The 20999-nt window shown below is 41.4% G+C and overlaps 1 protein-coding gene across 6 annotated transcripts in view; it reads right to left on the bottom strand.

Moving 5' to 3' along the window:
• Positions 1 to 20999, bottom strand: part of zranb3 (zinc finger, RAN-binding domain containing 3) — an 88792-nt gene that overhangs the window by 28876 nt on the left and 38917 nt on the right. For 5 of the 6 annotated variants that reach the window (XM_049570596.1, XM_049570597.1, XM_049570598.1 and 2 more), the window contains 3 exons: positions 19302 to 19782; positions 11443 to 11727; positions 5247 to 5395 (listed from right to left, as the gene is read on the bottom strand). In XM_049570596.1, coding sequence (XP_049426553.1) covers positions 5247 to 5395; positions 11443 to 11727; positions 19302 to 19782 — 915 coding nt within the window. The remainder of the gene's footprint in view (positions 1 to 5246; positions 5396 to 11442; positions 11728 to 19301; positions 19783 to 20999) is intronic. The other variant, XM_049570599.1, reaches the window with a different exon arrangement.

Raw genomic sequence — 20999 nt, forward strand, 5'->3', positions numbered from 1 at the left:
AAATCAGATGACAATCATTTAAAAATGATACACATTTGAATTCTTAAAAAGGGAGGTTAATTTCTGCATTCCCATTTTTGTTTTCTACTGCACGCCCCACATTTATGAACACCTGCAAGCACATCAAGCTAGCTAATATAATTAATGGAATTCAAGGGAGAAATGGCAGCTATGCTAGCCTAAATATGCTAACAAGGCTCACAAAGTTAGCTTTAGCAAGTAGTGAGAAATGACCAGTGAATTTGTCACACACCATCAACAAGCAGCGCAGGTTAAAAGTGCAAAAGCCCCCTTTACACGAGTACCATTAGCATTTAAAAAGCAATGATAGCATGTATGAACCTCCTGCTCTCTGCTCTCCACGTTAAGAGCACAGAGCCCCTTTATTCTGGATATATGAACCTTAACATGAACTTCCTGTGGTTTACCAAGGAAAACACGAAAGAGGGAACGGACATGATATCAGTGACAGCACTTGAATTTTGCATTGGAGCCAGAGTTTGTATTTGATCATCAAATACTGACTAACCTTCAAATGGTTAATGATATTATATAATATTTGGGAGGGCTAACGTAAGCCAGCTCTATAATGTTTCCTAATATAATCAGGAGGTGGTGCTAATCGCCAAGTTATTATAAATCTGGACTTTCATCCCTTACTGGTACTTGTTACTTTATTCATCAGTGAACTAAGTTAGCATTTACACTTTATTTAGCTAACGTTAGTGAGCTGACGACGTACATTAATTTGGAGATAACGCTGTAAATGTGTAAAAGAAACAGAGAGCTGCGATGTCGGAGAGTGATTACAAATATGACAGCCTCTCTAGCATTATCATTATTATGACTTGTGTGTGTGTTAGCTAATTGTATATGCTAACATTAGATGACTAACGTTGGTATGAATGTAAATCACTGAGGCAAACTGCGAGGCATTATAGCCTGTGGTCATGTCCTAGTTTGGTGGCTATTTACGTAAATCTTGAGTAGTCTGGTCAACCGTAACAAGCTGGACCTGCCCCATGTGGCCATGTATCATAATGAAGCTTGGAGCAAACACGGGCTTATATGCAGCTGCTGGACAGAGGCATGTGCACATTGAGATAAAAACAACAGCAAGCATCACATAATGTGTGTATTTTAATTTGGTGGGAGGATTTTCCAGTAAAAGATAGAATAACAAGGATATGATGGGTTATAGTGTGATTTGCCCTGCCGCCCCATTCACTCCAATAGAACTGACACCAAAGTCTGGCTCCAGTACAAAATTCAAACGCTATCACTGACATCATGACCTTTCCTTTTTTTAAAGTTTGCTGGATGCTAGTAGCTAAATATTCACTCTGAGTTTCCCTTTGGGATATTTAACATTTTCAATGCATTACTTTTGCAGTTCATTCAGTTTAAAGCACATAAACAACCCCTTATCTACAGATACAATGTAAATATTGTAAATCATTTATGGATATGGACCCAGGGGTTTGTCACAGATGACAACATAATGGATACTCCAAAATATGGGGAGTCACAGCAAAGGATTTTAAGTTTAGCACAACATAATGTCTGCCTGAATCATCCTGACGAAGTAAACCCCACCCATCTGCTACTCCTGGTGTTGACATGAAAAACCACCAACCCACCCGAGAGCAGGAACACTGAATCCTTGAATAAAACAACTGTTTGGTGTTTTGAAAATGGACATAAAATTCCTAATACTCTCAATATTTCTTATTCAAACCCTGGTGACAAATCTTGCCCTGATTGTGCATTGAGCGGCCCCCTGTGTGAATTCTACGCCTGGTCCAGGATTATCCCGATGTGACAGCTTTCCAGACAGAATTCCTACAGTTTATTATTTAAACGACAGCGGGGGACATTTATCTCCGTGGCTTATCGTCTCAGCCACACGTACGTGACACTTGTCTATTGCCGTCAGGGTAATATTCCATTGGTGATTCAGTTCAGCGCTTTGGTCTTCTCTATGTAAAACCCTCTTGTCTCTTATCTACGTTAGTGGGGAAGGAATCTGATCCCTCATGAATGAAACAAAAGGGCGTTAAGTATCACAATCCGATCAATACAGAGGTCTGTTGGCAAGTGGCACTCAAGACGAGTGCCAAGAATGCACCAGAGTGTAATCAGAGTCAGACTGGGGTTAAACTATAGTTTATCTTAGTCTGCTCGGGTGCAGGAAGCACCACAAAGTTCAATGAGACATGCAGTTCAAACAACATTGTACTTTACTGTCTGAATGAAATACCTGAAGTCTTCACACTACGAGACACTGTTGTTTATCATATAACAGATGCTGTAGGTAAACTGTGTTTACTTTTTCTCTGCCTCAGTGCCTTTGTTGCTATCTCTTGGTCAGCTTTTTCAAAATGAACCGACTGGAGCTTGTTAGGGGATATTTACAAATTTATGACTGATCTTACACTTCTTCCCTCAACGGTCCACAGCGCTCTGTCACTGCTGCCATTGTTGTTGTTCATTACTACTTGAACAGAGCAGCAAGGTGTTTAGTTGTTTTATATTCTGAGCAATGTTAGCATCCATTTATTTTACAGTTAGACAAAGGTAGGTCAAGAACATAGAAAACATTAATATTAAAGTGGCTCTCCAGTGATTTAGTACTGCGTGACTGACAGATAGAAAAGACAGATACATTTTTTTAGAGATTTACGATTGACCTTAGGCAGCCAGCATTTTATTTCAGTTTGTTCCATCTCAGCTGTTTAAACTTATGCTCACTGTCACTGACGATATTAAAACCATTCAAAGTCTTGATCCTAACCTGGTATCACCCCAAACCAAGACCAAAGTTACCTACAGTGTTCTTCAGGTAGCTTACTTTGTGTTTGATGTTTCTGTCATAAATAAATGCAAGTGCAATGATGCTTGTTTTATGCGGGTGATAATGAACGCTATTAAGTTATTAACGTTGTTTGCATCCTCAGTAGTGCCACTGGAAATCATGTGTTAAATATGTGACACTTTTTTGTCAACGGAGCACTTCAGTCAGGGACAAGCTCCAAAAAATACTTGATCCTACATTTCCCATAATGCAACAAGATTATTTTGAGGTTTCAAGATTGGTTTGACGTTTCCAGCTGCCGCTCTGTCTGCTCTGCTAAATTTATGCTCGTGTGTATTTTGCAAGCCTTGGTGGTGCTTTTTGTGGTTGGCTTTGAACAATGGTGGTGTGCGGCTAGCTGCTAGCCAGCGGGAGGTTCTCAAATGTAAACATCAGTAAATAGGGAACAGGAAAAGACAGAGAGGATGGGGACCAGCTGAACCAACATCCTGCGAGCCATTGTACAGATGTTGGAAAATGAACTGGATGACTTCCATGCGGCATTGGTTTCCAACAGGATATCAGGAAGTGTGATTCACCAAAACTTGGTTAAGTCCTGAATGGCGCCGAAAAAGGACTGGTGCACTGCTATATGCTGTTAAAAGGTGGCTGCGAGGCAGCTGCAAAACAGCACTGCCCATGTTCAATATAGGTATCGAGGTCGGGATGTGTGGACAGTTAAAACATTCCACTACCAGAAACCACAGATTACCAGGACCATCCGGAAAACTGCACTACACCTTGTATGATTCCACGTGACCAAAAAAAAAACAAAAAAAAACTGATTGATAAATTGAATGATTGATTGACTGAATATTTGAACCTCTCTACCTGGTAAACGCCCATATCTGTCATCCCTAAATTTGTGTACTACCTCTTTAAATTTGTATACATAAAAGCCACACATACGTGCATAAATAAAATGTTAAGACACCCTGAGTGGTGGTTTACACAGGCAAACTGTAGCTGAGAGAAGAAACTTTCGACAGAGGTTTAAAGATGGGCGGATCCTTGCTAAATCCTATTGGTTATCCTTTGGTAATTCCTAAACCTTTCATTTGTGTTAAACTAAAGTATATGAATAGAGCTGAGGAGCTTCTCTGTCCTCTTTCACCACACGGGTTCGATCAGTCTCACAGAAAGGAAGGGGGAAAACAGGCTCTTGTTCCTTTGGTAATAGACAAGAGGCAATCTGAGTTAAAACCAGGCACCAAGGTTATTCAGTTATATGACATTTTCATAAACTATAATAAAACAATACGGCTTGTTTTTAAGTCTAAGTGCAGCTTTTAACTGTAATAATGTGAGCTCTTTCAATCAGCATCAGTTTCCTTTTTAAACTCTGACTTTCTTAATGTTGCATGTAACTATTTTCTCACATCTGTCCTGTTTGCTAATTAGCAACTTGCGATAGAACCGCACGTCTCCTATTTTCATAACTGCTGTTTGCAGCTCTATCTTGATAAAGACATCTTGATCTCAATGAGACTTCCAGCTAAAAAAAAAGGGGGAATTAATTATGTTTTGTTCGCTGTTCGTTTGAATATGACAGGAACACGCTGGTGAGGAACAAAACATCAAGTGGGTATCACAACTCAACATGCCCTTTCAGTTTTACTTATTCTTACCGCCTGGAGACCTGAAATTAAAAAACTATTACATCAGACACTTCTGACTTTCTGCTAGAAGGTAAAAAAAGAGCTCATTTTCTGACAGTTAAAGCTGCACTGGAAATGGTGCAAGAATACCGGTTTGAAATGTAAAACGCAGTACACAAACTTGACATGGTATCAGACACTGTATTAAATATGACAGGCTAGCTTTCTCTGAATGGAAGAATTAAATGCAGTTGCTTGGGGAGATTCCAGCTTTGAATTCATCACTTTCTGTGAGCACATAGTGTTCAAAGCCAGCAGCAAATTGAATCTGGTGACACATTAGGTGAGTGTGACCACATCTGACCTGAGAGACGGATGTATTTTTACATATAATATCACATAGTGCAGCTTTAAAGATTAAAAATGATGCGTACATTTTTAGTTTTGCAAGTGAAAGCAACAAGTGACATCGACAGTTTTCACAGTGTAGACATTAAAGCACCTACAGTGCAGAGCTTTGACTTGCAAATTTCAGGCGTTGTATGGCAGCTGAGGACGACTAAAAACAACTACAAGTGATTAACGAAGTGAGACTTGATTAAAGTGAATCAGAGAGAGGCTGTTTGAGGTGAAAGCATTGCACAACACTCCCAGTTACTGCACCATCTATTCACAACCTTGAGATAAAAAAGAGAAGCCAGGAAAAATCATTAGTAAAACATCTCTGGTCCCATTATGAGCTGAGCCTAACCATTATCCAATATGCACAATCAAACGCTCACACAGGCCAGTACCTTGGAGTAAAGATATATTCGGTCTGTGTACTGGCTGGCGCAGAACTGCAGGCCCGGGTAGACGGGATGGGTGGCGCTGGCGTCATCTCCATCATTGCCCTCATCATCGTCATTAGCATCGGAAGAGAGACACGCCGCGGATCGCCGGTCTGCAGGGAGAGAGGAAGATGCTGGCTAATATCTCACTAAGTATATATTATTGGCTCATTATTGGCTTTCGCTGCTTTATTGGTGCCTCTGTTTGCTCCTCTGGTGATGCAATGACTAGCAGAGACATTAAACTCCAGCAGCTCTTCAGATTTATTACACGCCGCACAATATTGAGATGATATGACATTTGTAGCAGATCATTAAAATGTGTATGCATGTGTGAAACCACCTAATATTTATTGCTTTTGCAAACACTTGATTATAGAATCTGAAATGAAAACGTTTGGGTAATTATCTTTGACATTTTCGTAAATTTTCATGAGAAGGAATTAAAGCTGATTTTACATTTTGCTAGGTCTGAACACTTGTGTCCACTTTAATATTTCTAAGTGCAGCACCAAAATGTTCATCTCTGCAATCATTTTGAATGCACCACATTGTCAATGGTGGACAGACATGAGCATGAAATAAAGACCTGATTGGACACTCACAAGCTATGCTGGTTTCTGAACAAATATTAGGTGGTAAAAATGCATCTGCAGAATCATGCTTGATTTGGGATCTGCAACACTGAGAGCCAGAGGCAGTCAGTCATGTTGTAATCAAACACCGCCCTCTAGTTTGATGATTGACAATTTTTCAGACTTGACTCAAATAAGGATATTGCCTGGAATGCTGAACTATTCCTTTCATGTTTTGTCATACATTGCAGCTTCACAGAGAGCCCGCATCTTTGACAGAAACCTCCCAAATTATTTTTCACATGTTCGCTCAAGAATTTGCCGAACGACAGGATAGAAACGTGGCGAGAGAGGGAAAGAGAGATAAAATGACAGTCACAGATGGAGGGAAACGGAGGAGGAGAAGAGAGGGAGCGGGTCATTAATGTCAGCCATGTAGCTCGCTCATCCTGCCAGCATCTAGCAAGAAAAGGTCAGGCGGTGGAAATGAGACCGCCGCTGCTCGACCACGCTTCATTTAGACAATGACCTATAACACTCTGATAATACTTGCCTTAAATCACTTCGCGTGGCCAGTTGTCTGCCTTGTCTGTGTGTGTGTGTTCGTGAGAATGTGTGTCCATTTGGGTTGCTAATGGGGGAAAATACTGACACAGGTTGATGTCCGTGACATGAGTGTGTCTAGTGAACAGGTGCTGCCATGTACCTGCACCGAGTTTCTGGTTGTTATGGGGCAGAATAAGCTTTGTAGCGGAAACACTGCAAGGATTAAGAGACAGAGGAACACACTGGAACAAAGACATCGCTCTCATCATGCCCTCTGATATCACGCTATTAAAGCCTGCAAAAACTTTTTCTGTATCATTTTCTTATCATGAGTAATAGGGTCCTACACAGTTTGGCTTATTGTAAATAAGAGGTTTCTGTATTTTGTGTTTTTCCCTGTGCTGTTCTGACTGGTTTGTGGGTGGGGCTCAGCTGGAAATGATGATATCATGTACTTCCATGCACCAATCAGGATTTAGCAATGTTTAAAACAAAACGTGATGACAGTTGTGGGTTGTTTGAGTGTGTAAGTCCTAATAAATAATACTTAAAAATGGTTCTTCTGAGCTTTGATTTAGTCATGCATATTTAATGTTACAGACAAATACTGCAGATTGAAAACTTATCAGGGGCTTTAATGTATCAGAAAATACTGTTAAGGCAAGAGTTGATATCCGTTTTTCCTGTGAACTGCATGGATTAAGATAGGAAAATGTTTTTTTTACCTTTATTTTCACGTTAATTATCATTTTTTTCATTATCTCATCGACTTTCTGTGGTGGAAAACGCTCAGATTTTTAACTTAAAGAGGACCTTAGAGAGGTAATTTTCAGGTTCTACTTGTGTTTAAGGTTTCTAGTAGAGTATACTTAGATGCTTTAATGTACAAAAATACTGTCAGTGCTGGAATGCCTGTATTCACCCTCTGTCTGAGACTCTCAGTTTTAACGCCTGTCTCTTCAAGCCCCCCCAGAAAATGGCTGGTCAGCTCTGATTGGTCTCTGTGCCATCATTGTGGTTGGGCGAATGACTGTAACAGAGTACAGGAGCACTTTCTGCCAGGAAAAATCACCAATAAAAGCCTCTAAACCGAAATTTTTTACAACCAGACTGTAAACGGTTGCAGTAGTGCGCCTGGAGCAGATGATCATGTAAAGAAATCCTTCACAGGCTGACATCAGGTTGTCTCAAAAGAGCTGAAAACAGAGTGTGGAGAACATTTTGAAGCCTAAGGTTTTTGCGAACAGGGTTTACTTTTACATATGTTTACCTCATTATTTGAAACTTTTGCAGTGTTTAATTTGAACATACGACATTGTAACATTATATATATGATGGAAAATAAGGAGGAGCATAATAGGACCTCATTAAAAGATACTACAGTACTAGCGAAATTATATAAATAACAAAAGTACAAGTACACCGTTAGACACAAAATGGCAGTGTTGTTTAACGTAGCCCAAAATGGGAAAACTCTAGTACAGTAAAAGTACATCAAAATTGTGCTAAAGACTCATGCCTTTGGTTTAATGTCTTATTAAAGGCAGGCCCTTCTATTTTACCTGCTGTCTTGATAAATTCAGTGTCAACTATATTTCGGCTTTAGAACAACAGATACTGCTGCTCCTAGTTTGTCATTTTAACACAAATACTGCTGTCATCCACTAATTCATTTCAATTACTTCTACTTTGCCATTTTTATGATCATTACTAAGCTACCGTCTCAGCAGTGCCTGCACAGATGGCTGCGACGTCTGCTTTAATTTGAGAATTTACAGTAGTTACAGTCCACCACTAATCTTGTGTAAAAATTTTAGTGCAATTTGATGCTGAAACTTTTTTTGTTTAAAGGTGAGATCATCCCGTTAAGTCATTCCCTCTCCTTGACCTATCCTGTACAATGTCCATATCTTTCATTTTTATGGTTGCCGCCCTCATAGGTGCAATTTCCTAGGGTCTGGTACACGCTGTTCTGATCTCACCCCGGCTTCAGCTGGAATGGGCCACTTTGTGTCTGAAAATATCGAGACGACCAGGCAAAAGCATTGTGCAGCGCCACAAACCTAGAGCCAAAACATCTTTAGGACACTAGCGTTTCGCAAAATCCCATCTATCTATCCCTCTACATCTGTAATGAAACCTAGCAGCTCTGCAATGTGCACCCTATATTTGTTGTAAGCAGTTTTTTTCCCCCCCTTCCCGTGTTTGCAGTGGCGGAACGCGCCAGCTGCATTAAGTGGGCCATTTATACGATGGGGGCAATTCATCTTACAAAGCCGTCTTATTAGACTGTCACTTACACAGTATGAACAGTGCCTTCAAAACACCCCAAGGGATTTATCTGTTATTTTACTGCGAGAGAAAGAAAACAACGCCTAATTGGACTGAGTCATCTCATCTTCTGCAGGATCGAAACAAAAGATATAGATATATATATATATATAAAAAAAAATTCCAAATGCACATTTTAAGTATGAAGAGGTTTGATGCAGCTCATGCTGCTGCTGCAACGTTTGAACTAACATCCAAACAAACGTGTATACATGTTGAAATGTTTGGGTCATGCAGATAGATGAGGCGACAGACAGTAAGGAGAGAGAGAGAGAGAGAGAGAGAGAGAGGTGGAAGAGGAGTGATTGCCTGTCTGTGCTGTGAGGAAAGTAATCTCAGAGCAATCAAGAGGTGGGGGCGGCCGACAGCTCTGCGGTTTGCCTTCTAAAACCACAGGCAGGTAGAGGAAAATCATTAGGCACTGCTCCTGACCCCATAGGTCACTTTTATTGGACAACCGCTGTGTTTCATACTAAACCCACGCTGCCAGAGACAGACTGGCAACGGCATGTAACTAGCAAACAGTCTCACCACCAATGAGATGGATGTGCATACAGACAGATAGACACATAGACAGATAGATCGATCGATAGAATTAAAGTTTGTGCGTTTCTGTTTTTTTTTTTAAATGATAAAAGCCAGCTAAAAATAAGCGAGAGAGTCCTTTTCCATTGGCATAAGTCTAGAGCAGTGTACATGGCTCTGCAGCAGACGAGCATGCCTTTCTTTCTTTTCTTTTTTACTGTTGTGTCCCATTCTGTGTCATAGACCAGCTGGAAAACAGGTTGGTAAACAGTAAAAAACAGTAGTGGTTACTTCTTTTATCATATCTCTTACTCTTTCAAACTCAGTGCAGACTAATTTGGATCGATTTTCGACTGCTGCTTGGACGGGGATGAACGGTATTTTGTGGGGGTGAGCCGGTAAGTACCTGTGATTTCTGCAGAGTCACTTGACCTAGATGGGACTGCTGGTAACATTTCCCATTACATATTAAAGCCAGATGTTTGCAGGTGTTAACATATAGCTTGCTGGCTATTAGACAGAAAAATAGATAAACAGACTTACGATCTAGTTAGGTAGCTGGATAGCCAGACAAATATAGACAGATAAACAGACGACAGAAGGCCAGTTAGCTAGCTAGCTACGGAGACAGTCAAACAGACAACAGAAAGACAGACAATTAGCTAGCTGGCTATATGGAGAGAAAAATAAATGACAGAAAAGTAGACTGATGGGGGAGCCTATCGCACTGGGTAGAGCATGTGCCATCTGTACCACCTTACGCAGCGGCCCGGGGCCTTTGCAACATGTCATCCCCTCTGTCTTTCCTGTCTACCTCTCACTGTTAAAATATTATCTTAAAATAAAAAGATAGCTAGACTGATAAACATATAGACTCTCAGATAGATAAATAGACAACAGGAAGACCAATAGATATTAGTTGTCTCCAGGGAAAAGCACATGTCCACAGAGGAGGTGGGGGGCCAAGTTGGCATCCAGCAGTGTCTCTTTAGTGCTGCCATTTCTGATCGACAGTGAGGCTTTTATCTCTCCCCAAGAGTCGGTCTAAATAGAGGTGTTTTTTCAAAAAGGAAAGCGGGCCTTTCGCTCACCTTTAGTATTTCTTCGCCTGAGAGTAGAGGGGGGGACACAGAGTGCAGAAGGCACTGCGGGGGAAGCTGCGGTGGGATTCAATCCGAGACCGTTGGGGGGCACAGGTAGCTACAGAGACGGGAAATTAACCACTCGACAATCTCTGGCCACTAATAGATGTCTGTGTGTGTGTGTGTGTGTGTGTGTGTGTGTGTGGCTTGGAAAGGAAAGGAATCTGCCAAGTTGTTGCACACTGATCTTAAGATGTGAAAGGGTAAGAGGGGTTGATGGCTTGCCTGTTAAAACCTAAATGGCTCGTGCAATATTCCTTCCTATGCTAAGTATTTCACAAAGAAGCTTTAAAAACAGCCCTGAACTGCCATCAGCTCGGTTTCATCCCTCAATAACTCTGACCCAAAATGTCTGCGTGCTTTCAGAGGCAACACCCAGGTCACCGGCTTTTCTTAGACTCTGCTAGTCTGGCAATTTTTTTAGAGCACTTCATATTGCACACGGTGTAATTAGTTCTTTGTAATTAGCGCAATTTATTGCATTGCGTATCCCTTTGAGACACAAGTACTTGAACACAGAGGTCTTAATTTGCAATATTACACACTGTGTAATTGGGAATTTGTTTCCTCACATCCCTCAGAGACTTGCAGACATGTGCACATATAACCAGAGTGGACGGGGAAAGCAGGTTGTGTTTCAAGGGTAAGTTGGTGTTGGGAGTGAACTTGTCCCTTTTATGTAATTAGACCTCAGTCCACTTTATTAAAAAACAGCCAATCAGAGGCTCATCAGTTGCCTACTGGACAGTGACTGAACCCCAAACCTTGTGTGTATTTTGGTGCTCTTGTTTCAACAAGCTGCACTCTAAAGATAAGTTTTACTCAATATCTCCTGTAGCTTACTGAGTGCAGAAATAGGCAATATCTCCAACTGGATACTAATAATAGTAAGAATAATAATGCCCAGCCCCATATGGAATGAGATATAGTCCCTTATTGGTTTGAAGTGATAATATTAAGCAGCATTATATGGGCAGGTGACAATGCGGCACCAGCCAATTTCCCTAGATATGAAAAGGAGAAGATTGCAGGTGGGATTACCCTGTGTGTGGTCGGGGGGGAGGCAGCCGCCACCGCCAGCGACGTTGTCGCCTCGCTCTCCCGCTGATTGTTTGCCTTTGAGCTGCCGCTTGTCCTCCTCCTCTGCTTCTCCTAGTTTCTGTTTGTCTTTCGGAGGCTCATCCTCCTCCTTGCTCTGTTTGTCTTTGCGTGATTTTGGAGTCTGGTCTTTTCCCCGGCTGAGCTCCGGCTCGCTGTCGGAGCTGGAGAGGACGACGCATGCCTGGTCCCACTCAGTCGAGGGGGGTTGCTGAGGCCTGGGTGGCTCTGAGCCAGCAGAGAAAGAGGGTGGGAGAGAGAGATGAAGATTACTTTATTGGCCGAGTTGCACAGTGTAATCAGACTTTGAAGAGTTTCATTCCCTGGCGAGATATCCATCAACTGAAGAGTGTGACAAAATGACTGCTGACATGAAAGTAAAACTCAATATGGCTCATTAGTGGTGTTATTAGCTATCATAAGTCCTTTACTGACAATTTCAGAAGATGTGATTGTGTAATATAGATTGACATAAGCAGGGATGTAGTGGAATATATAAACACACCCAAATTGTTTAAGAGGATGTACATTTTTACATGTATTAACAGTGCAAATATAATAATATAATGTGTGTTTTTTAAAACCATCATCTATTCTATGTTGCTGGCTTATTACTCAAACTGATCACTGACTGAAGGTCTGCACAGCTGAGGACATTTTAGTCTTGCTCAGCAGCACATCAGCAGTGGAGCAGAGAACACCTGCCACCCCCCCTTCCACCAGCTCCCGGATCAAACAGTCAATATAATTTGCAGGGAGAATGAATTATGTTCATGTCACATTGTTTTGTTAATTGCCCGCCTGCATCATGTGCAATTAAACCTAAACAAAATAATTGTCAGCGATTGCTGCATCTGTGTGCCGCACCAGCCGGGCGCTGTGAGCGGTATTCAAACAGCTGATAATGGCGGCATGCCAATCGCAGATCTCGCTTACAGCTCCTTGTAGATTCGCTACCAAGCTTGTTCTGCTCTTAAACCATTCATGTGAGTTTCATTCATACTGAATGCAGTAATTCTGTGAAGGTCAAGCAGAAATCTAAGCCACAACAATGTTAATGAATGCAAGGATTATGCCATTGCCATTCATACTCCACATTATTTAAAATTTTACTTTTAAGTTATGTTCTGAGGCACAGCTGAGGCTTTGGTGGTACTGATGTTTGTTATCAAGGTAAAACTAACAGACAGAGTCGCTGCTAAAGGCAAGAAAACAATTATTTATAACCACATGTAAATGTCACTTTCAGTCTGAACAGAACTTCTTTCAGGGAAGTGCTGTACAATTTTCTCTCCCTACTTTCCTAGTTAAATTTAAATCATATCCTTTCACATTATTTGTTGAACTTGAGGTGTGAAATCTAACAAGACAGTAAGTTGTGAGACTCAGGGACGCAGAGGGCTAATTAGTGATCCTGCCTCTCTGTGGCTTGTTTCTTCAAAAGGCCAGCCTCTAGTCGGCTCCCTCAAATGTCATCTGAGTCTCCGGGCTCCTGGCCCCACCGCTGCCCCCCTTCGCTAACAAGCCGAGCGAGACCGCACAGAGACGGCTCAATTTGTGTTAAGCTGTCCCCACCGAGGAAGATGTTAACGGGGAAATCCTACAGGGCCGTGCCTTGACTTTACCAGTCAACCCACTTGTTTTCCCCCCAATCAGGGCCCCATTATGTCTGTAGTGGCTTGATAAGGCTCCAAAATTGAGTCTCGAATCCAGGCACACAAACATACTACTACACACAAACACATTTGAAAAGCATGTGATCCTACACGTGAGCCAACGGCATGAGCTTATGAAAAATAACACACTCCAGTAGTTGAATAAAGCAGGAAAAGCTTTTATTGCAGTCTGCAGGGAGTGACACAGCTGCAGCCTGTGGCAAAAAAGTATCAAAGAAAAGTACTTGGTTTTCAAATGCTGGGTAATATCAAACAGTTAAAGATTAGACTGGATTTTTTTTTTTAAAGGGTGGGTCCATTATTTGTTTTCCATTTTATTTTTTTGGTTCAAAGTACATAAGTTTAAGTGTCAAAATGCTTATCTCCTGAGCCCCCCTGATCTGCTGCATATAAACCCCATAACCCGACCAGTGTGCCTCTGTGCCTGGGCCTTCTTTGAGATTTGTGTCCAAATTATCTATATTCCTCAAACCCCCAAACTGGCACAGAAGCTAGGCAACGTACTGCTGTGGACGCCATGTTAGTTTGGCTCTGAAAGTCACAAAATAAGACTAATAAACCAACCGATCGAGGCAACAATAGCTCTGCTTGTGTACAAGTCTCTCCACGGCCTAACACCAAAGTACATCTCTGACATGTTAGTACCATATGAACCATCTCGGACTCTGAGGACCTCAGGGACCGGCCTCCTGCTGGTGCCCAGAGTCAGGACTAAACATGGGGAGTCAGGATTCCAGTTTTATGCAGCTAAAATCTGGAACAGTCTTTCTGAAGATGTGAGACAGGCCTCTACTGTGACAATGTTCAAATCTAGGCTCAAAACAGCTCTATTTCACTGTGCATATGACTGAAAAGATCTTATCTGCACTCTTCTCTTTTAAGGTTCATTTTATAATGATTATTTATGTTTTTATTTTGTATTGTGATTTTAATGCATTTTCTTGTTCTGTAAAGCACTCTGAATTACTTTGTGTACGAATTGTGCTCTACAAATAAACTTGCCTTGCCTTGCCCTTTTCAGTTATTATTATTATTATAATTATCAGTTCTACGTCACTGCTTTTTGCTTACAGCTGAGTGGGCGTTTTCATTTGAAAAACCCGGAAAAACCCCCAGATGGAGTCGACCTTTAAATGCTAAAAATCAGTCCCAAAAACATCAGGACAAGGATAGAGTGCTAGCTGAGAGGTGTAGAGAGCCAGGAGATAACCAAATTGCCCTCTTCCTGTATACTCTCTCACAGCGGGTGCTGAGAGACAAATTGTTGGTCTACCGGTGAAAGAGCTGAAGGACTGAACCATGCCCACGCTCTCGGCCTCAAAAAGCTGCAAACGCAGGAACTCAACAGCCCTGATTCAACCTCAAAATGGTTGAAGAGAAGCTGACTTGTTTACTGGTGCTAAATGAACTTCAGGAAACTGTTCAGACTAGCCCACCTGAGATGTCAAACCCTGTCACATAACAGAGGTTATAATGCATGACAGTTTGATTAAAAACAGCTCTTGATTACTGGCGATATAGCACAACAGTGATTCAATTTGTGTCCAATTAATGAAAGCTTTTGTAATTTGGGAAGTTCCCCTCCCTGCTGCACAGGAAATAATTTCCTGTGGTAAAAATGAGAAGTGATAGCCACCAAGGTTGAACGGATAAAGCAAAGAGTGCCAGAAACTTCAATATAAAACTTACCATTCGCTAAACCCCTTGACCAAACACCAATCATTTAATTACAGCTACACAACCACTTTGTCTCATCATGACTAAGGGGTGTCCATGGGACTAGTTGGAGCAATACTCTATGTACAATATAAAAAATCTGGGGAACATTTTTTATGTAGCATTTCAAAAGGCAAAACACAAGCACAGAAGTGTTAGGAAATGATTAAACAGTGTGTTTATCTGCTATAACGTCAGCTTTATTAGACGTCAGCATGCCTGGCTAAGTAGCTACTTACAGTAGCAACCTAGCATTGCTTTCAAGGCTAAGACACAATAATTGGCTGACTACAGTAGAAAAAGTTTGGGCTAACGTTAGCGTCTCCATCCTGCTCTTTTTCTGGTATGGTAAAGATAAAGCATCAACTACAGCATGTTTAATCAACTTGTGCAAATGGTAACTTTCACCTGGGCCTAAAAGTTTTTTATGCTTCTGCGTACACTCAACGCAACGTGCACGTAGTTGATCCGCAGTTGCTGTGTGCCTATAGTTCTGTGTCTTGTTGGTCTATGTCGCTATGCACTTCCCCGCCAAAGTGCTTGGAGGCGCGGTGTTCTTTTATATACCTATCTAGACTCTGTGACGTCTATGGTCGTTGCTTGTTCATCGTTTGTTTATCTTCTGGCTTTGCTCTAGTCACAGTGAAGATGGCGACCAAGAGAGAAAGACTGCTGCTGGAGCTCAAAATGATCATTGAACAACAAATGCTCTTATTACAAATGTTACCACCACGACGAAGAGAGAGAGGCGACTGCACTGATGGTGTGTTCGCTCGTTGAATGACTTGAGGTGGTGTTGTGGTACTGCAGCAGGAAGTGAAACCTAACGAAATGCCGGAAATTATGTAGTTTGAAGGACCAATCATAGCTCTTGCGGTCTGCGTTGGGTATGCGTTGCCTCGACTCATGGTTACAACTTTCTGGAGGTGCACGTCGCGTCTCTGCGTCGGTTGCAGAGGGATGCAATGCCTCCGCAAAGCCCTCTGCGTTGTAGGTGCACAGAAGTATAAACCTTGCGTAAGTCTTTTAGCATTCAGTCAGGTGCATACTTAGGACCCTTTCACAGGTTTCTCATTTTAAAAAAGATAGATAGACAGACAGATAGAAACTGTAAAAAGACGGCCGGAGAAGGCGTTTTCAAAAAACTTACAGACTTAGTGTTAATCAGTTATGGTCAGTTAGCTACACTTGATAAAATCTAAAGGCAACCATTTTAAATTCAACCAATAAAATCCACAGTTGATGGGTGGAAATGAGATGCTGTTCATTTTACGTTTGTGTGAAATTGAAAGACACATTTTCACAAAAAAAAACCCAAAACTTTTTATCGATTTTGAGTCGTAAATTTACAAATCTCATCACTGCAAAATGTGTGTGCATTTATATCAAGCTTCAATGCTTCCTATTAAGTAATAAAATTCTTTATGTCATGTACCTCGTTCTGTAACATTCTGGTACATTTCATTCTGGTACAAACACCTCATGGTACAACAGACCAATATCCTTCTGTGTGCTGACTATTCTTCCTCTACAGCTGCTGTCTTGCTGTATTTTTGCCACGCTGCTTAAATCCACGGACAGTGAAAGCCAAATGATGCTTCTTCTGTTCCTTTACTTTGAATATGAAGCCCTGATGTCGTTGCATCATGTGTCAGTATTCTGTGATTCTCTGCAACATGTCTTAATACCACTGACACAACTTGTGAGACAGTGTCACAACTTTCTTTTTTGTCATTGTGAGAAATTGTTGCTCTTGAAGGGATACCATCTCTCATGTCATACCATAGGCTCTGACCTGATTATTTTCTTACATTTCCACGAGCTGAGGATTGCAGTGCCAAGTTGAGAGATATCTCCATAAATACAGTTGTTATTTCTCAGCAGAGTCTGTCATTTACAAATTTAGCAGGTTGTTAAATTCTCCGTCTAGCGAGCTGACACAGCCTGCTGCTGTGAATGCAGAGTGGCGCTTGTGACAAAGAAGAGAGTGTGATTGCTGAATAGTTATCAAGCATCTGCTGCAGCTGAGAATGAAATGGGGGGTGAATTCTGTTAAAAGATATGTGTGTGTGTGTGGGTGAGTGTGTGGGTGTGTGTTTTCACTGATGCTCAAAGGCTGAGGTACAGCTTGTTTGAACTGTGTGTGTTTTAAGTGCACCGTCCTCACTTCCAATGGACTGAGCTGCAAACAAACCTCCGGCATGGCCAATATTTACTCTATACTTACACTAAATATAGATCCTATATTAGCATATTGAGGCTAGAGCATCATTAATGCAGATATGTGAAGAACTAAATGTAATACTGGATAATGCATATGTACTGTGTATGTGTTTACAGCAAAAATAATCATCTTGATTGAGAGATTCATGCACATCTGCCTATCTGTCTGTCTTTCTCCATAGTTAGGGACAATTATTTTTATGTAAAATATATCATTCTTATGCAATGTAGATCTTCATTTGGGATGTGTCGCTCACGTTAGGGCCCTTATTAAATCAACATTTCCAACAATGTCCTGTCATGACTTTGTTTAAATCATTCTTATGGCTTATTTCTTTGCTCTGACAACATCTCCCCATTCACACATAAGTCTGATGTTGTTAAGAAATATAAAAGCCAGCAATTGGTCAGACAGCAGAAGAAAAGGATCTGTTCACAGTGTTTCCCTAAGGCTCAAACTGAGGTCATTTACTCATGAGTCTTCTGAGTATCTTTGCATTCTGATAGCTTGAATCCACTTCAAGTACAGCTGTTAATTGCTGAGTGTTTTCCTTCCGGTCTTCAACTATTAGGACTAGTTGTGGTGATAAGTCGTTATAAAACATGATGTTTTTAAAGGAGCAATTCAACATTTTGGGACATACACTTATAGATACTGTGGGTATTTATGGGAACACCACAAAACAGGGGAAAACAAAGCGTTTGGCACATGCTGAGGAGTTACTGTGTGGCTTTCTGTACATTAAAAAAACATGATTTTTTCAACCCAGAACCTCAGGGTTCAGTTGGCGCTGTCGATTTACGTCAACTTTAAGTGCTTGTGTTTGCCACTGACAGGCTCAGATTGTTTTTTTTGGTTATTGTTGTTTTAAGATATGTGATTTTTTTGGAGCATTTTGCCTTGAATGGACAGGACAGTCAAGTGTGAAAGGGGGAGAGAGAGAGAGGGGATGACATGCAGCAAAGGGCCACAGGCTGGACTTGAACCTGGGCTGCTGCGGCAACAGCCTTGTACATGGGGTGCCTGCTCTATCCACTAGCATACGGGCTGGAAACAGTGGTGGACAGATAGCCTTGCAGAAACCACGCCTACCTGCACGAAACATTTTAAAGGCAAGTAAATGAAACTTGGTGAATAAATCAATCCTCCCACAGGTATTTTGATTTCAGAATTACACATGAAAGTGTATGTACACCATGTGAACAGGCTGTGTATTTATGAAGTGAACAAAGCACTTATTTCATCTCTTAACCTGCCATGGCTTTTTGTTTAATGAAGCATCTTTGCCACCTGTTGGTGGAGTATTTTTCTCAGCTGATTTTCAGTAGGAGGCTGAGTCAGAGTGGATAAGAAGCAACAACACAAAGTTTGATCAGTGTGTAGATATATAGGTTTGTCTGACTTTAAATCACCAGCGCTCTAACATCAATACAACCATAAAATTCATCTGAATATCCTGCATTAAAAGAAGCACTAAAACTAATGCTGCTTAAATATCACTGCTGCTGAAACTGCGTCAAATTTAAGGATATTTTTTTCCCTGTGAGCCCGATGTGATGCATCTCAGACATTTAAAGAGCATGGACCTGCAGCCTGCCAGGTCATAATGACTTCCCTCCCCTCTCTTTTGCAAGATACAATCATAGGCTGTCAGAGATATCAGCTAGAGCCAGCTCAACTTTTCCCAACTTTGTGCGAGACGTTTGCAGCAATAGTAGGCGCCTGTTCACTCTCTCTCTCTCAGCTTGACAGGTGAGAATTATACTGTGTCCTTGTCATCTGCAGAGAGAGAGAGAGAGAGAGAGAGAGAGAGAGAGAGAGAGAGAGACAATATTCTCCGAGCAGAGCTATTTCAGACTCTGGCAAGCCTGCCTCCATCTTTCGCTATCACGCATCTCCATCTGGTGAAATCTGTAATGCTGTTCAAAAGTATTATGTCAACAGACTGCTACGATTGATATTGACAGGAAGGAAAATAAAGAAATGAATGGATTCAGCTTCAGGTGCTTCATTTCAAGCGAGACATGATGGTGTTATTGTCTTTTTCTTACTGGAATCCAGTTTGCAATCAGTGAAATGACGTTTGTGTATTTATAAAAGAACAAACAGTTGAACATAAAACAGACATACACACAGTAGGGATGGACAGATCAGACTATTTGTCATGACTGGTTTGTTAATCCTACCTGACTGGACACTAGAAGAAGAGCGTGGGAACTCGCACATCTCACAGTAAGGCAACAGGCTGCTGTTGGAGTAGGTGCAGGCCCCACAGCTCCACTTTTCATTGGGAGGGTCGGGCTCTGATAGCTTCCGCGGGGCCATGAAGGAGACCAGGGCGCCAGGGCTGCCGGAGCCCACTCCCCCCGCCATCGACCTCCGCTTCCCATCATGCCTGGACCTTGGGCTCGGGCTGGGCTGTGGCGTCCGGAGCCTCTTCAGCTGAGGGGAGAAGTCCTGGTTGTGTGCAACGGCGGTTTGGGAGCGGCACTTCTCTTTCTTCTCCTCTCCTTTCTCAGAGCTTGCTCCACTGCCAGATGGTGCCGCAGCCGTCTCTGAGGACATGGAGGGAGATGTTTCTTCATCCTCTGTTCTCTTCCTCTTCTTCTCCTTGCTGGCGCTCGGGGAGAAGAAGGAACGGATGTCGTGCTGCTTATCTTTCTCAAACTAAGAAAAAAAGATGCAAGCTCAAGTTAGTTTTTGGCAATGCGGCATAAAGTTTGTTACATAAACGACAGATTTCAGTCCACCTGTACAATAACAGCGCATCCATGACATAAATCTTGCTTTTATTACAAGGCAATCATTTTACCCTTTGATAAAAATACAAAGCAACATTATTTGATGTCAAGGTCTTTTCTGCTAACACAGAAAATAAAGATGAAAAGTACCTGAGGACAAAAATAAATCGCCACAGAAAGTCTGCAGACTCACTACAGACACAACTGAACTACACTTAGCATTCTGATACATATGCTAGTTGCCAATTTGTCAATGTTGCAAAGTAACTCCTCATCTGATTCTGGGTCTAACTGAGGCTCAGATATGTTTGGCTGAATCTCTTTCACGTTTTCTCCAATGCTAACACTAGCCCTGTTGATGCACACCGCTCTCTCTGGTCAACCTAGCACAGGCAGTACTGGAGACATTAGAGAGCGAAACCTTGTGCAAGCAGTGGTGGTGCATGGGGCAGAGGCCAGATCCACCTCATTTCCCATTTTCAGAGTTTTTTAAGACCATTATGTGGGGAAACCATGTAATATCAGTATTAGGAAGTGTGCTTGAGCATTAGAGAAGACTAAAAACTGACAAACTCTTAAACTAAAACATATTTAATCCCACAAACCTCTGACGTATTCATGATTATTTAAATACAGATGAGCTCTTATGTTCTGTCTTGATTACTGCATTCAACTCTGTCTATTAAAAAAAGCCTTGAAACACTAGGACAGCAAATCTCAACACAGCCATGATTACTCCACTCCAAATGTCATTTTAGTTTTAAAAACTGTAATATTTCTAAGTACTTTTGGTCTATACAATTATTCACAATGTGGCTTCTTCCCCTTTGAAGTACTTTATTAAGCTCCACTCAGGCAACATCGCTAGAGCCACGAGAACGCTTGATATGAGTGACAAGGTTCTTTTCCCAAGGTCTCTTTACAGTACGCAGCTTTCTCTATAACGGCAACCAAAATATTATAATTTCTGTTATAACATTCTATATCATGGGTCTAAGTCAGATGTGGAGCTGTCTGTGTTTATGTGTTGAAAAAAATATACAAATATTAGAAAGAAAACAGTCAAATTATAAATCTCTTCCTTTTCTAATTATCTCAGAACTGATCTGAACAAAAGGCAAAAAAACCAAAACAAAACCAATC

The sequence above is a fragment of the Epinephelus fuscoguttatus genome, linkage group LG24 (assembly GCF_011397635.1).
Source record: "Epinephelus fuscoguttatus linkage group LG24, E.fuscoguttatus.final_Chr_v1".
Classification (NCBI taxonomy): Eukaryota; Metazoa; Chordata; class Actinopteri; order Perciformes; family Serranidae; genus Epinephelus; species Epinephelus fuscoguttatus.